A 12,979-nucleotide genomic window follows, 5' to 3' on the forward strand; every position below is an offset into this window, starting at 1 on the left:
TCAGAATATTAAAACACGTTTGCCCTTTAACAATGCCGCTGATGGTTAGAGACAGAAAGTTTAATGGGCATAAGTGGTTATTCAACACCAAAATGACTTGCGGACACAAAAGGTATTAAGCTGGTTTCTATAATGAACTGTATTCCGTAACGTTAATTGTCTAACACAATTGGAGGCACCTGATGGTTGACTTGTTACCTGATTAATGCTTAGTAACCTTATGGCACAGGTTCCGGTATCTCGTATGATATGAAACGCGCTCCCACATAAATGTTTTATTACCACTGCTATCACTTACTCAATTATGAAAGAAGCAAATGAAGCGGTGGGCCTCACTTCACCTCGTAATACACGGAGGAAACCAAATATTGAACAAAGTTTCGGAGCAGAGAGCTTCAGTAGAACTCATGGGGCTATTTTAAGCCTTGTGATGAAATGACACCAGGCAGAAATAGTTGCGCGTTGAGTAACTTTATCTGACCAGGAGATGGACAGGAGTCCGAAAGGTTACACCTTGTATAATATTGACTATCCAGACACATTCATAAAATGTAAAAAGACGTAACGTGAAAAGCGTAATCTCCACACAAAAAATAGTGAACGAATTCACCAAATTTTATCACTCATTATATAATTTGCGACTCTCACAAACCAATGAATAAGCTAACATACATGAGGAGGCATTTAACTCTATTATATCCTCTGTGACCATCTTCTCATTAACTCAAGGATGAAAAATCCTCCATTCTTAAGTCTGTAACTGAGAAAGCCAGACTCATCCTATCCTCAATCTCCGATGGTAAAGCACCTGGGCAAGATTGGTCTCCCCATTATTTACTGTAAAAACTTTAAGGACATACAACTTCGCTATTTTACCACCCTCTGTAATTCCCTTCTAACGGGTAATAAATTGCCGCCACCAGCTTTAGAAGCATACATAACTGTATTACATAAGGAGGACAAAGATGTCAATTGGTGGTCAAAACTCTTATCCCACAGAATCACCCAGCTTCTACCTAAACTCAATGGTCCTGAACAGGTGGCTTTGTACCTCAAAAAAAAAGGAAAAATGCAATACCACGAGGGTAATTAACGGCATATGTTACGCTAAACATCATAAAATCCCATAAGTACTTCTCGGCACTAAGGCCAAGAAGGCTTTCGATAGGGTGAATTGGGAATTCATGCATCATACCCTTATGAAATTTGGCTTTCCTCCTGATTTTATACAAGCAAATTTCTCCTTATACAGCGCACACAAATAAGAATTAACGGTACACTCACACTGACATTTCATATCAATAATGTCAGGGGCCCCCCAGGCTATTGCCTGGGGGACACATGGTCGCACGGCCCCCCATAAGTTGTTAATAAAATATGTTTTTTTGCTTGGTATGTTTTTCTCTCCCCCTTTCCCTCTTTTCTCCATTTGTTATTTTATATTAGAATGGTACTTACCATCGTGGTGTCCCCCGGGTAAGCTGTGCTGGTGGCACGAGCCGGTTTCCAGATGTTTCTGTCTCTGGGCAGTTTGGAGTTGGTCCCAGCTGATTGGACCTAGGTCAGCTGTGCAATTGCATGAGCAGGTTCTGGCAGATTCTATCTCCAGGCAGTTTTGTGGAAGGCCAGCTGATTGGTCATTGATAAAATCCTAAAGGCGGGAAAATTGGACATAAAAGGAGCAGTTCATCGTGGTCAAGCAGCCAGTTTTTGAAGATTGGACCGTCGCCATGGATGTCCTGCTGATGGAGCTGATCAGAAGAGCGGAGTCGGAAGGAGGAGAAAACTGGCTGAGGCAATGCCTAGCAGCAGCGCCGTCGAGGGAAGAAGCGAACTTACTGGGCTGGAAGACGACATAGAGGAAGCAGTGTCTCCTGCTGGGTCGTCGCTCGAGGTGCCGTCATCAGCTGCAGCCAAGAGGATGAAGTCTGCAGCAGAGTCATCACTGAGGGTGGAGCGCAGTTCCGGACGTTCGCTCCAGGTGCCGGAGCTTGAGAGGAGGCGGCCGACCGTGTCATCAAAGAAGGTGGCGCACAGTGCCGGAAGTGCGCAGCAAGTGCCGGCGCAATTGGCTAACCCGCTGGCCAGAAGTTTAGTCAGAGAACGGGAGACAACAGGTTGGTCGGGTACCCCCTCCTGCTCCAAGGATGGTGTGGAGGACACAGCGGAAGCGCCGGCCTCACTGGTTTTAGAGGCGGCGCAGGACTTTTCTTCAGAGCTGCAACCGAGGAAGAGGAGCCGGAAGACTAGGGTGGCTTATTCCCCACCCCCGCCAGTATCAAGGAGAAGAAGAGGTCCCAGGAGTCAACTTTCCTGTCAGCAAGTTTCCCCAGGATCTACAGGCACGCAGCAGGAGGTAGCAGAAGTGGTGCACGACCCAGGACAGGTGGAACAGAGTGGTGAGATGCCAGCTACCCCTTATCTGTCCCACCCCATCCCCCCTCCCCTCAATTCTAATGTAATGTTTGATATTTTAAAATTATTAGCTGATTTGGTCAGTAAGTCGGCTGTTCCTGCTAGTTCCCCCGCTGATGTATGGAAGCATAGTAGTCAGCATTTACAGAATGCTGGTTTTAGTAATATTCCTGTTTTAGAGAAAGGAATTGGTGTTTCGGAAACTTGTTGTAAGGAAGTGATGTCTTGCGATATTTCGCCATTAGGTTTTCATTTACAGCCAGCAATTAAGGAGCGTATTTGGAGGAACGAGTTTATAGATTTATTTTCTTTATTACCATCCGCGAAGGAGACTCTTGTCAAGCAGGATGGTAAGTCTGATAAAGATGAGGATAAAAAACGTTCTCCTCCTAAGTCTTTCTTTAACTGGCTACAGGCGTTCTGTATCTATGCTTCAGTTTTAGGGGAAAAGTCTTTCATTAATTCTAGTAATTTATTTCAGCATGTAGACATTATTCTTGAGGCTTACCGCCAGTTTGGTGGTTTAGCATGGTACAATTATGATGAAATGTTTCGCCAGAAGATGGCAGTGTACCCTTCATTAAAATGGGGCACTAAGGATGTTGGTTTGTGGCTTAGTTTAATGCTTCCACAAAGGTCAGTGCCCAAGCAGCAGCCTAGTTCTCAGAATACGTTGAGGAAAGGAGTTTGCTTTGCTTATAATGAAGCTCAGTGTAAATGGTTAAACAATTGTCGGTATAAACATGAATGTTCCTTTTGTGGGGGTTCGCACCCAATGTGTCGCTGTTTTAAAAGAGCAAACCAGTCTCAACCCCCTAGTTCCAAAGAACAGTTATCCAAAAGCATGGACGCCAGTGAAATTAATAAGAATGGCGCCTTGGCTAGAAATGTTCCCAGACAGGGAGAAAGCTAATTTAATTTTTAACGGTTTTAAGTTTGGTTTTGATATCCCTTCTTTCAAAGGATCTGGTTGTTGCTGGGTGGATAATTTGAAATCCATCCAGCAGCATAAGGATATTGTGCATCAAAAAATCCTGAAAGAGCTTGAAACTGGCAGGATCGCTGGTCCTTTTATACATCCGCCGTTTACAAACTTTAGACTTTCACCTTTAGGAATTGTCCCTAAGAAGGAATTGAATTCATTCCGTTTAATACATCACCTTTCTTACCCGTTTAAGGCTTCATTAAACGATGATGCTGACAAGTCTAAAGCGACAGTACACTATGCTTCGTTTGATCAGGCTGTCTCTTTATTGAGACAGTTTGGTCAAAATGCTTTTTTAGCAAAAGCTGATATCAAATCAGCTTTCCGTTTACTACCAGTTAACCCTGCAGGTTTCAACTCTCTAGGTTTTCAATTTGAAGGTGATTATTTTTATGACAAATGTTTACCAATGGGTTTTTCTTTATCTTGTTTCTATTTTGAGGCATTTTCATCCTTTTTACATTGGGTAGTGCAGAAGCAAATTCCGGATGGAGGTGTTCTGCACTATCTTGATGATTTTTTGTTTATAGGTGATGCTAGTTCTGAGTTATGTTATTCCTTATTGTTAAAATTTGTCGAGTTTATGAAATTTTTTGGTGTTCCGTTAGCTGAAGAGAAGACTGTGTTTCCATGTAGGTCATTAGAATTTTTAGGTATTAGAATAGATTCTGAGAGAATGGAATTTAGTTTACCAGAGGAAAAATTGTTAAAGTTAAGGGTTTCTTTAGTCAGTATGTTAGCTAGGAAGAAATGTTCATTACGTGATATGCAGTCACTGTTAGGGTTGTTGAGCTTTGCCTCTAGAGTTATTCCTATGGGAAGAGTTTTTTCAAAGCGACTGTATTTTTCAACAAGGGGTCTTAAGTCACCTAGGTCCCATATTAGGTTAACGGTTCAGATAAAAGAAGATTTAGCTGTATGGCTAGAATTTTTATCTAAATTTAATGGACGCAGTTGCTGGCAGTTTAATTTTGAGGATTCTGACTCTTTGTCTTTATTTACGGATGCAGCCGGTAGTATGGGCTACGGGGCATTCTTTAATGGTCAATGGTCGGCTGAGTTATGGCCCAGTGCTTGGCGTCTAAGCAAAGTTACTTCAAATATTGTCTTATTGGAATTATTTCCGGTTTTGGTAGCCATAGTTGTATGGGGTCATTATTTTAAGAATAGGAGAATTTTGTTGTTTACGGATAACAAAGGTGTGGTCTTTGCAATTAACACATTATCTTCAAAATGTGAATTAATAGTTAAGATATTAAGACATTTAACTTTATGTTGTCTGAAGTTGAACATCTGGTTGAAAGCTAGCTATATAGAAGGAAAAAAGAATGATATAGCAGATTCATTATCTCGTTGTCAGTGGCGGAGGTTCAGAACGATGGCACCAGAAGCGGAGCTTTGTGGAATTCCGTGTCCTCCTCATTTATGGAATCTGATTTGGGACTAATCTATGTTAATATTCAGAGATCCTTGGCTCCAAGAACATGGGCTGATTATTCAGCTGCTTGGAACGAGTGGGTTAATTTCTGTGTTAATGAGAACTGTAATTTCTTTCATAATGAGGTAGGTCTAGTTTTAAAATTTGTATGTAGCCTGATTAGTAGGAGGCTGTCATTTGCCTCCATTTCTAAGTCTCTGGCAGGCATCTCTTTCTTTCTTAAATTAAACAGTTGTCCGGCTATTTCTTCGCTCTTCCCAGTTAAGCAGCTTTTGAAAGGTTACCATAGGTCAGCTCCGGTTGTGGAAAGACGAAGGCCTATTTCATTAGATTTGTGGTTAAAATTATTCAATGTGTTACATTTAGTTTGTTTTAGTAATTTTGAAGTGTGTTTGTGTTAATGTTCTTTGCAGCCTTGAGAATAAGCGAACTGGTGGCAGAGAGTAAAGTTTCAGTCCCGGGCCTTTCATTTCAGGATGTTAGTTGCAAAATTGACCATGTTTTGTTATTGTTAAAAAAATCTAAGACAGATCAATTAGGAAAAGGTCGTTTGGTTAGAATTAATCAGTTTTCGGGTTCTGTTCTTTGCCCAGTTTCTAATGTTAAACATTGGTTGTCAATCAGGCCGAGTCTTGGGGTTGCTTTCCTGATTCATCAGAATGGGGATCAGCTGTCCAGATTTCAGTTTAACTCTGTTTTAAAGAAATGTTTGAAGTCCCTGAAGTTGGAGCATTTAAAAATATCCTCCCATTCGTTTAGAATAGGTGCAGCTACGGAAGCTGCACAGTTAGGAATTGATGAAGGGATTCTAAAAAGAATTGGAAGGTGGGAGTCTAATAGATTTAAACTTTATGTTCGACCAGACTTGTTAGTAGTGTAATTATATATCCACAGGTAAGCGTTTGGTTGTTTGGATCCTTGGCCACTCTTTTATATTTTGGGCACAGAAGAGAGCCGCGAGAAGGTCCTATACAGAAAATTTGTCTATGGATCCGCTAGTTTTTTCGGTTTTTTGGCATGGGGTAAGGGGTTTGCAATGGAAGAACGTGTTTTCTTTAGTTAAATCACTGAGTTCTTATTGGCCGGATCCGAATTTAATTATCATCCATGCTGGAGGCAATGACCTAGGTAAAGAAAAGACTTTGGACTTACTTTGGGAAATGAGAAGGGATATAGCCTTGATAAAATGTCTTTTCCCTGACGCTACTATTTCCTTTTCAGAGATTATTCCAAGACTGCTATGGTCCTCTGGAAATTATAAGTTTTTGAATCGAATCCGTAAAAGGATTAATAGAGCCATGTCTAAATACATGTCGGTCCTCGGTGGTCTTTCTTATAGACACAGTGACCTTGAAGACCTCACAGACGGGCTGTTCAGAAATGATTGTATACATCTTTCTGATGTGGGTATCGACATTTTCAATTTGGGCCTGCAGAATTTAATTGAAGAATGGCTGCGGTGTTTTGGGGGGGCCATGTCTTGGTAATGTCATGGCTTGTGGGGTTTGTCACCCAGCTAATGCTGGGCGGACTTGGTTTTTATTGGTCAAAATATTTATATTTTATTATTTATTCGATTATTTATGGTTATTCTCTTCGAATTATTTTATCTTAGGTTACCCTTAATAAACACCGTGGCCATTTTTATCCAAAGAAACTGTTGTCATGTTTTATTTCATTTTGATTGAGTATTGTGGGGTTTGTGCTACCATGTCAGGGGCCCCCCAGGCTATTGCCTGGGGGACACATGGTCGCACGGCCCCCCATAAGTTGTTAATAAAATATGTTTTTTTGCTTGGTATGTTTTTCTCTCCCCCTTTCCCTCTTTTCTCCATTTGTTATTTTATATTAGAATGGTACTTACCATCGTGGTGTCCCCCGGGTAAGCTGTGCTGGTGGCACGAGCCGGTTTCCAGATGTTTCTGTCTCTGGGCAGTTTGGAGTTGGTCCCAGCTGATTGGACCTAGGTCAGCTGTGCAATTGCATGAGCAGGTTCTGGCAGATTCTATCTCCAGGCAGTTTTGTGGAAGGCCAGCTGATTGGTCATTGATAAAATCCTAAAGGCGGGAAAATTGGACATAAAAGGAGCAGTTCATCGTGGTCAAGCAGCCAGTTTTTGAAGATTGGACCGTCGCCCACCCTCCCGCCCTATTGTTCTTAAATTCCTTCACGTCACGTTGTTTGTTAGAGGGGTTTGTCACCCAGCTAATGCTGGGCGGACTTGGTTTTTATTGGTCAAAATATTTATATTTTATTATTTATTCGATTATTTATGGTTATTCTCTTCGAATTATTTTATCTTAGGTTACCCTTAATAAACACCGTGGCCATTTTTATCCAAAGAAACTGTTGTCATGTTTTATTTCATTTTGATTGAGTATTGTGGGGTTTGTGCTACCATGGGACATGACAAGGGTGTCCACTTTCCCCTGCTCTATTTGTACTGGTCATTGAAACCCTCGTACAAAAGATTAGACAAGACCAACAAACCTAAGGACTAAAAATTGTCTCCTTTACCCACACAAAGGCAGCAGTCACTCATGACCTGCTCATCCTATTAAAAAAAACCATACAAGCTTCTCAAGACTGATTTTCATCTACGATTAATTCAGCAAGGTCTCAGATTTTAAAGTTAAAGGGGTTTTCCCATAATCAATATTTATCAACTATCCCCCACTGATCACAAGAACGGGCTTACCTTGTCGTACCTGTGAGCCCCATATGAATGGAGCCATATTGTGCATGCTCGGCCACCACTCTTATTATTTCTATGGGGCTTCCGAGTGCTATCTTTGGCAGCCCCATATAATGAATGGAGTGGTGGCAGAACATGCACAGTACCACATCAATCATATGAGACTCACAGAAACGGCAAATTAAGCCTATTCTCGTGATTGGTGGTGGTCCCAGCGGTCGGAAACACCACCGATCCATATATATCACCTACCATGTGGATAGGTGATAAATATTGATCATGCGAAAATCCCTTTAATTATAACAAATCTGAAGCAATCAACATCTCGGCTCCACTAGAAATTGAACACAAACTTAAAAATGATCTCCCTTCCTGTGTCCTTCTACAGTAATCAAATATTTAGGAAACTATATCACTCAATATCCAAACCTTCTATATTTAAGCAAACTATATTCCTCTTGTCTCTAAAGTGAAAAGCCTATTATATTAGATAGACTCAAACTATTTGTTTTTTGGATAGGCAAAAAAATATATTTTAAAACATATGTACTCCCCCAGTTCTTATACCTCTTACAGACAGTACCATCCAAAACCCGATGACTTACTTCAATAAAATCAGAAGTCTTTTCACCCGATTCCTATGAAATAATAAGTCTGAGGACTGCCTAGTATCAGAGGCTTTTCCCTTCCAGATCTTCACGCTTATTATAAGGCCAATCGCCTCAGCATATGTTTGAGCCTAGTCTCTTATAAACCATCTTCTTTGCAGCCACACATTGAGATTAAGCTAGCTCTACTGAACTCACACAACTTAATAACTCTTTGGGAATCTGACGCTTCCAAAGCAAACACCACCAATATTAGTCTGCTCACAAAGGGAACAATAAATGTTTACAACGCCCTTGTTAAAAAAAAACTAGGTAATTTTACCTCTTCTTCAGCTACAATGCCAATAGGCCTACACTCCACCTTTTAAAGGAAGGGTGTCGCGAAAAAAAAATAATTAAGATCAATTTGCTTTTAGTGTTTTATTAAAAAAATGTTTATTTATTTGTGTGTTTGTGTTTTACTTTTTTTTTTCAAACTTTTTCTTCTCTATGGGGGCTGCCATTTTTTTTTCATCTCTGTATGTGTCGATTAACGTCACATACAGACATGGAATACAGCCCCATAGAGAATGCGAACGGGAGCCGTTCCATTCACTATGGTGTACGCCGTCTGTGTCCATTCAGGCCCTACACTTATTTGAGTTTATTAACATCAGGTATGTGTACAGCTCAGTTCTGTTATTTTAGGAAGATACTAAAATAGAATTCAAGTGTGACATATATGCAAAAATAGAAGACATTTTTTACAGAACTGTACATACAAGTGTGGCTGTTCCTGGTACTACAGCTCAGCCTATTAAGTGAAAGATTAATACCATTGAAAATAATGGAAAGCCCGACTATGGACACCTTTGCAGGCATTGTTTTTTCATTGCACTGTATGTATTTTATTTTTTTTTAACCTTTTTATTGAACATTTTTTCAAACAATGAAGTTTGTGGGGGAAACAGAAGGAAAGAAGGGGAGGGGGAACAATGTAATACTAACAATAGTCCAGAGGATCATTGAAATTTCCATTAAACACCAATTAATCATTACCAAAAGTTGACCTAACTGGTCGAGCATAATAAATAGATGAGAGGGGGGGAGGGGAGAAGGAGAGGAAAAAAAAGAAATGAAAACAAAATGACTCTAATTTTTATCTCGCTGTGCTTATAAAGGAAACAATGCAGATGCAACACTCACGTGCATATTAAATTGTAAGCAATTCCCCACCCCATTGAATTTAATTGCAATATGGCTTTCGTCCCCGCCGCCGCCGCCACATAATGCAGCAATTTGTGTGCCCCGGGGGAACACCCGTGAGCTTCAGGATACATGTACCCAAACACCGCCCACAATATCGTATCTGGGACAAAATTAGCGAGGTGAGTAGTAGTGAATGTACGTATACGAGACCAAAATACACAAATGCGCGGGCACGACCACAAACAATGGTAGAGATTGGCTGCCGGTGCCTGACATTTGAAGCAACACGATGATGTGTAGATACAAATTTTATACTCCAAACTTGGAGTCAAATACGACCTGTGGGCAATCTTAAGTCGCATTTCCAGAAAGCGGGCAGAGGGTAGAAGTTTATGTGCCTGCTCTAGAGCCGCCAGTATCGTGGTGGGAGTTAGTCTGATCGTCACCCTGCCATTTAGTTAGAGGGGTCTGGGATTGTGAGTAATCAAGGGTAACATGAAGAAATTGATCATTTTTAGATATTTGGCCCTTCGGGGAGTTCGGACTGGAGAATTTTAGGAGCAAATAAGGATTCCATTCCAGGTCTGGCAGTTGCGGTAAAACCTTTTTTTATATAACTGTCAACTTGAAGAAAACTAAAATGATCGATGGGTAACTCGGGATATTTAGAGCGGAGTTCCGAAAGTGTAAGAGCCCGACGTTCGTCCTGATGTACAAGCTTTTTGAAGCAGGTGATTCCTAACGTGTGCCACCTGTGGAAAATTGCCCGTGGATTACCATCCTGAAAATTATTATTACAGATTAGTGGCAAGTGGAGAGATAACAGAGGAGAAAGCTGGTGATGGCGATGGATTTTCTGCCATGCTTTCCAAGTTCCACAAGTAGTGGGTTAGCTCTAGTCTCCACAGATAAACCTTCATATGGGAGGTGCAGTAGTCCCGACAAAGCCCGTCCAGAAAATAATCTGGAATCCAGATTGTACGAAGTATAATATAATGAGCGGTGCTCCCAAGCCAGTCCGAGACATAACGGAACAAGGCCGCCAGGTTGTACTGCTTAATGTCGGGGAAATTAATGCCCCCATTGGCTCTTGGTTGTTGTAAAATCTGGTAGGCTATGCGGGATCTCCCCCCCCCACACATGTCCTGTATAAATAGTTAATGCGTTTTTCATCTTTAGGGGTGAGATATATTGGGAGGGTATGGAAAATATATAGAAGACAAGGGAACTTCAGAGAGTCTTTTCTAAGTCCTCTATATAACGTGCTATATTAAGTCTGTAGAGTTTAGCAGGGTGTCTGGAGATTTGGACTCCTAAATATTTGATCGCCTGAGTGTTCCATTTAAATGGAAAGGCGGCCGCCCAAAGGGGTCTAGAAGGCCCTCGCAACAACAGTACCTCCGTCCTGTCCCTATTCAAATAGTATCCCGATAATCGGCCCACCTGGTCTAGTTCTTCAAGAAGGGGAATTAGTGTCCGCTTAGGGTCTGCAACTACCAACAGGATGTCATCCTCAAAATCGGCTAATTTTAGTTCTAGATCCCGTATAATAAGGCCCTGAAAAGTTGAGGTTTTGGAAAGGTGACGCAGTAAGGGATCTATGGAAAGATTAAACAGAAGGGGGGAAAGGGGGCCTCCCTGCTTGGTGCTGTATGTATTTTATTAAATTAAATATATATACAAATAGTTTAGATCAAACATTTTGGACCACTTGTCTTTTTCAGCTTGTACGTTTTGCAATGCAATATAAGCCGCTGGATGCCATTCAATGTTCATCCCATCAGACGAACTTACTGTCAGGTCAGTCTCCAGGCCATCTCTCTGCTCTCCTGAATGTTAATCTAAGCTGATATTTTTACATCACAGAAAATCAATTTAAATCAAATAAGATGTCAGATTCCAGTTTAGATTTCAAAATCAATTAAAAAAGTCTAGTATCCCTTTAAGGACGATGGGTGGTTCCTATTTGGAGAGAATTCTAACCCAAATCTAAAACATAACTTTTATTAACTAAATAAATAAAATAAAATGTGTTCCTAGAAATAGGTAATAAGTACCCAAAACAGATGAGTGCATGATGGTCAGTCCTGTGGAAGCACTGAGGGCAGGCACAATGGACCTTTAAAACCCTGAAGTGTCACTATTAAACCATGTCCTAAACCCTACCATGTGCCTGACCAAGTGTCCCTAGATTTCCTTAAATTACTAAGGTAATTATTTGGTATTAGATACCTATGAGGTTGATACAGAAAAAGATCTACCCTTGAGAAAAACCTGGCAAAATGGCGGCACTAGATGCAGTTGTCTAAAAATTAGGACACGTTTTGTGGACAGATATTAGTGAGAATGCAATTTATTAATTTACTAGGTGTGTTTTAGAGATACTACCAGTTCCAAATAAATGGGCTATACAGAACAACTAAAAATTTATTTGGCCAACAGAATGGCTGCCACTACTATACTACATGTTGGTTACATGTCAACCTTAGGAACACACATTTTGTGCACTGACGTCTATTTACTAGGAATACCTCATAAGGATGCGTCTGTACTACGCCTCATATTTTGCAAATCTATAGGTTGCCCCTTCATAAAATAAGTCAGGCAAAAAAATGGCTGCCTCATTTGGGTCTTGATCGTAGGACACACTAAGATAGCTATTTGCTGACCTAATATTTATTCATTATCCACAGCCTATCAATGCAGTAGGTGATGCCACTTCCTCCAAATGAATAGATGGTCTTCTTAAAATTTGGCTCAGACTACAAAATGGCCGCCATCACAGGGTGTTGGCCAAGAATCCACTTTAAATAAGGAATATGTGTCATTTCTGATTAATTTCCTTGAGGGCTTAACATTTTTCCAACTACTGTACTGCTACGAAATCTAAAATAATTTATATAAAAATAAAAAATACTCCTTCTAAAAATAATGACTTAATATTACCGCACAATCAATGCAACAATGGAGCCCACAGCTGCAGTCTGAAAACACTTACACAATGAGTGGCGCTAAGAACCCACAAACTTACCAGGCTGTGCATAATTTTCACTCCATCTGGATTGACTGTTAGTGCTTCATTGTATATCTGCTTTGCCTCCTCCAAACAGCCTTTCATCTCCGCGAGCTTCCCACGCATGTACAGCACAGTGTGTGATGTGGGGAAAAGGCTGGCTGCCTCCTGGATACAAAAGCCTGCTTCTTTCATATGCTGTTGTTCCATAAAGAGTTCAGCTACACAATAAAGAAAAAAAAGTACAATAAATAACTCATTATTTTTAATTTCGACCAATTTTCACTGCTCTCTAAATGTGTAGGGGAACCAATGTTGACTACCTACGTGATTGACAGGCTGTCATACAACATCTGTATGCTCTGTAAGAATACAAACAGCAATAATAATAATAATAATAATAATAATAATAATAATAAAGCATAGTAGTCTGTAAACTTCCCAGCATTCCCGATGATAAATTATAGTAGATACAGTACTTCAGGCCTGACCATGGACCAGTGATTGCCAACCTTATTACTATTACTATTACTACTCCCAGGGAATCCTATTCTTGAGGGCTTAAGATTTTTCCAACTACTGTACTGCTACGAAATCTAAAATAATTGATATAGAAATAAAAAATACTCCTTCTAAA

General features: G+C 40.4%; 2 protein-coding genes across 3 annotated transcripts in view; one reads left to right on the plus strand and one right to left on the minus strand.

The window, feature by feature from the left end:
- Window positions 1-12,979, minus strand: part of TTC7A (tetratricopeptide repeat domain 7A) — a 293,419-nt gene that overhangs the window by 44,038 nt on the left and 236,402 nt on the right. The window contains exon 19 of the mRNA XM_075863204.1: window positions 12,361-12,563. Within this exon, the coding sequence (XP_075719319.1) occupies window positions 12,361-12,563 (203 nt within the window). The remainder of the gene's footprint in view (window positions 1-12,360; window positions 12,564-12,979) is intronic.
- On the plus strand, window positions 1,667-6,336 carry LOC142761377 (uncharacterized). Of its 2 annotated transcripts, none has more exons than XM_075864567.1 (2): window positions 1,667-2,765; window positions 5,733-6,336. In XM_075864567.1, the coding sequence occupies exons 1-2, from the start codon at window positions 1,799-1,801 to the stop codon at window positions 6,323-6,325; spliced, it is 1,560 nt and encodes a 519-aa protein (XP_075720682.1). In that variant the 5' UTR covers window positions 1,667-1,798; the 3' UTR covers window positions 6,326-6,336. The 2 variants fall into 2 exon arrangements, with proteins under 2 accessions (XP_075720682.1, XP_075720683.1); XM_075864568.1 differs by having other exon boundaries at window positions 1,667-2,399.

Source organism: Rhinoderma darwinii, chromosome 4 (genome assembly GCF_050947455.1).
Source record: "Rhinoderma darwinii isolate aRhiDar2 chromosome 4, aRhiDar2.hap1, whole genome shotgun sequence".
Taxonomy (NCBI): Eukaryota; Metazoa; Chordata; class Amphibia; order Anura; family Rhinodermatidae; genus Rhinoderma; species Rhinoderma darwinii.

Excerpts from the sequence above, each read along its gene's own strand:
- LOC142761377 (XM_075864567.1), top strand. The coding sequence starts at position 1,799 with ATGCCTAGCAGCAGCGCCGTCGAGGGAAGAAGCGAACTTACTGGGCTG. Across the intron at positions 2,766-5,732 it reads GACTCTTGTCAAGCAGGATG|GTAAGCGTTTGGTTGTTTGG; the intron begins GTAAGTCTGATA and ends ATATATCCACAG.